The sequence below is a fragment of the Carlito syrichta genome, unplaced genomic scaffold, assembly GCF_000164805.1.
Source record: "Carlito syrichta isolate Samal-C Ts95f unplaced genomic scaffold, Tarsius_syrichta-2.0.1 Scaffold308791, whole genome shotgun sequence".
Lineage (NCBI taxonomy): Eukaryota > Metazoa > Chordata > Mammalia > Primates > Tarsiidae > Carlito > Carlito syrichta.
The window spans coordinates 114677-118615 of NW_007252887.1; the positions used below are offsets into that span (position 1 = coordinate 114677).

The 3939-nt window shown below is 37.9% G+C and overlaps 1 protein-coding gene across 1 annotated transcript in view; it reads left to right on the forward strand.

Moving 5' to 3' along the window:
- The window catches only part of ZC3H15 (zinc finger CCCH-type containing 15), a 24097-nt gene extending 20378 nt beyond the window's left edge, over window positions 1–3719 (forward strand). Inside the window, exons 9-10 of the mRNA XM_008065692.2 lie at window positions 492–615; window positions 2912–3719. Coding sequence (XP_008063883.1) covers window positions 492–615; window positions 2912–3102 — 315 coding nt within the window. The 3' untranslated portion in view covers window positions 3103–3719. The remainder of the gene's footprint in view (window positions 1–491; window positions 616–2911) is intronic.
- The last annotated feature ends 220 nt before the right edge of the window (window positions 3720–3939 follow it).

The following is a 3939-nucleotide window of genomic DNA, read 5'->3' on the forward strand; positions in this document are numbered from 1 at the left end:
CCCAGGCGGGTCTCGAACCCGCGGGCTCAGGCAATCCACTTACTTCAGCCTCCCAAAGGCGCGGGATTACAGGCTGATCCACTGAGCCCGGTTAAAAAAAGATCTTTTTAAAAAATATTTTATGCTAAACAAAAACATTTATGGGATAGGATACTAATTTAAAAATACAGAATAGAGAGCATGAGACGACAGCGGTCATTTGTTTGTTGACAAGTTTAGTAGTATCAGATAACTTTTTTTGTGTGTAGTTATTAAATTCTGGACTCTAAATTGAAAGAGAATATCATACTCTATATAAAAATGTGATGTCAGGAAGAGGCATCACATGACTGCTATTTTTTCAAGTTTAGGAAAAGGAATGCATTTTGACAGTAGATGGTATTTTTGCTTTCACTTGGCATCAGAGATAATTTTGTTTCATCATGATAAATGTCAGGAGTAAAAGAAAACTGTTCTTATTTGTAACAACTTTCTTTTCTCTCTTGTTAAAGGTTGATGATTCAGTGAGCGTAAATGACATAGATTTAAGCCTGTATATCCCAAGAGATGTAGATGAGACAGGTATTACTGTGGCCAGTCTTGAAAGGTTCAGCACATATACTTCAGATAAAGATGGTGAGTATGCCAACTTCTGCCTAATTTTGTTGTTGTTGGTTTTTTTTGTTTTTTTTGAGTTGGAGTCTCACTCTGTTGCCCAGACTGGAGTGCAGTGGCCGCTCCCGGCCACCACAGCCTCGACCTGCTGGGCTCCGGCGATCCTTCCGCCTCAGCCTTCCAAGTAGCCGGAATTACAGGCGTGTGCTACCACGCCTGGCTGATTTTTTGATTTTTGTAAGATGAGGTCTCGCTGCCCAGGCGGGTCTCGAACCCGCGGGCTCAGGCAATCCACTCACCTCAGCCTCCCAAAGGCGCGGGATTACAGGCTGAGCCACCGAGCCCGGCTTGCCTAATTTTAAGAACCAGAAAGATATCTAAAAGGGGTTAGAACAAGCTTGGAAAACTTAGATGTCTGCAGGTACCAAACTGGTAACATAAATGTGTAGTTTGGCCATATATAAAAGTAATAGTGAATAGTGGAGGCTGTAGACATGAGTGACTGGGTATGTATTAATACTGTTAACCAAAACTAAAAGGGAACAAAAATAAGTTTGAAGATATAGCCAATGAATTCACCTTGGGACCTCATTAAGTTTGGTTGACGAGGATATTGTATAGATTGCAAGAGAAAACAGTTTGAAAGTCATCTGTATGGGTAGCTGAGAGTGAATGAGCTCACTCAGGCATAGTATATAGAATGAGAACATTCTAAAACACCCTGCAGACATCAGTATTTTAGGGTACATAAAAGAGGAAACACTTAGGAAAGACACTGAGAAGGTCAGAGAAAATTTTAAAAAACAAGAATTTCAGGAAAAACCAAGTAGTATGAGAATTACAAATAAGTTTTATATGCATTTAGGAGAGGAGTTAGAAGAATGGGGTGCCAGTTTTCATTGAGACTGCAATTATGTGAGAAATGGGGAGAAAAATGAATATAGACCCTTCTCTTTTAACTTTGAGGGAGGAGGGCTTTTTAGGATATGGGAAACCTAAATATACCTGTGGACCAGAGAAGAAGGTCTGGTAAAGGAAGAAAAATTGAACGTGAAAGGAATTAATTATAGAAGCAAGATCTGAAAGTATAAATAACAAGTTAAGTGTGTGCATGAAGGGAAGGCTGTCTAGGTGTATTTGGAGGGAGGATTGTTGGTATAACTTATGTCTAATTGTGCCTTGAGTAAGGTCTTTGAAGAGGGGGTAAGTTTAACAAGCTTGCTATGGAAGAAAAAGACAGAAGAATATTAATTAAGGCAGAAGCTGAGAGAAAAGGCTAATCCATATTTTTACAATAAAAGCATACAAGTTAAAATCAGCCTTTCCTCCCAAGATCTGAGAATGCTATCAGACTATTGTTTTGCCAATATTCAAATTGATTTGCTCCTTTTAGAAGTAGGACTTTGGTGGCAATAGGCACAGTTACAGAGACTGTTAAAAGTTGTGTTTGTATTAAGGTTGATGTCATTGAACAAGAAAAGGCAACATTTTTCATGTCATTGAAGAAGAAAGGGCAGCATCTTTGTTTTCTAAATCATTTATAGAGTATAAGGAAAAGTAGCTGAATAGCACTAGGTTTTTTTTGTTGTTGTTTTGTTGGGTTTTTTTTAATTGAAGTCTCACTCTGTCACCCAGGCTGGAGTGCAGTGGCATGTTCACAGCCACCCCAGTGTTGACCCACTAGGCTCCAGCGACCCTTCTGCCTCAGCCTTCCTAGTAGCCGGAACTACAGGCATGCACTACTACGTATCCCGGCTAAGTTTTGATTTATTGTAGAGATGAGGGTTCACCAAGTTGCCCAGGCTGGTCTCAAACCTGCCAGCTCAGTCAGTCCTCTCGCCTCGACCTCCCAAAGTGCAGGGATTACAGACTGAGCCACCGAACCTGGCTAGGTTTTTTTTTTTAAACAATTTGATTACATGATGAAATTTTTCTGTTGTCACACTCACAGTATTACAACTAATATGATTTAATTACTACTTGCAGAACCAAAATCCAAGTAAAATATTATGTGGAAAGGAACTGTTTGAAAACTCAATTGCTAGGTTGTATACAGAACACAGGATTGTAGAGAATTAATCCTGTCCTCAAATGTACAAACTATTAAGTAGTCAAGTGTCTAGAGTAAAGAATAGCAGATAGAGATAATTGGTACGAGTAAGCTTAGAAAAACAAAGATTATTTCTTGCTGGAGTAATTCTAGAGAAGGCTTTCACAGAAAAAAAGGGAAGTGTAGTACCAATCTGTGCTATCAGTTGCTAATGTGGAATAGTATTTTTTGCTTCTAGGTCTTATTGATTTCAGTTTTTATTTTTAGAAAACAAGTTAAGCGAAGCCTCTGGAGGTAGGGCTGAAAATGGTGAAAGAAGTGATTTGGAAGAGGACAACGAAGGGGAGGGACAGGAAAATGGAGCCATCGATGCCGTTCCTGTTGATGAAAATCTTTTTACTGGAGAAGATTTGGATGAACTAGAAGAAGAATTAAACACTCTTGATTTAGAAGAATGACACCAAACAAGGCAATGAAAAAATGAAGTCAGCTCAGCATTAGTTGAAATTGACTACATTATTTTTTTTCCACCAAGAATCAACAGGATGTTTATTTCCCATGCTGATTCTGGAGGGCTTACCCTCCTCCAAAAAAAGGAATATTCTCCCTCTTCTGACTTTGGCTACATCTCATAGTAAGTTCAGAGTAGCTCATGATACATTAAAAATATAATGGTCATTGCAGAAAATGATTGTTGTAACTGTCCACTGAAGTAGGAAGTGTATCTGCTTTTCCAGCTTTTGGTTTTCATTTGGGCATGTGCTATTCACCAGGAACAACATAAATTTGCATTTAAAATACCCTTCAGCTGACACAGTTTTTAATGAGTGATTTAATTTCCTTTGTATTTATATGTCTAAAAGACTGCCTAAACCATGAACACTGTACTTGATAAAGGAAACTGCATATGCAGATTCAGTATTGTATATCTTTGAACAACTAAATGGACATTTAAAACAGAATTTCTTTTATCTGACAGGATCAGTTACAATGCCCTGTGTTAAACTGTTCAATAGTTTTCCCTCTTTTTGCCAATAAAGTTGTAAATAAAGACCATCATACATTAAAATCCAAATATGGGCCTTTTTTTAAGCTTTTCTATGAAAATTTTAATATTTCTAATTTGAGGATTTTAAGCAAATATCTGTTATATCACAGTTCTCTTAATACTTGTTATACTTGATACAGAACCTGCTAGAGTAGTGACAGTACTGCTGTGAGTTTAATAACACCATGACTTAGCTTCCAGAGAGACCGTAGGTGATGTTCTATGAAAGGGTAATATTTGAATTGGT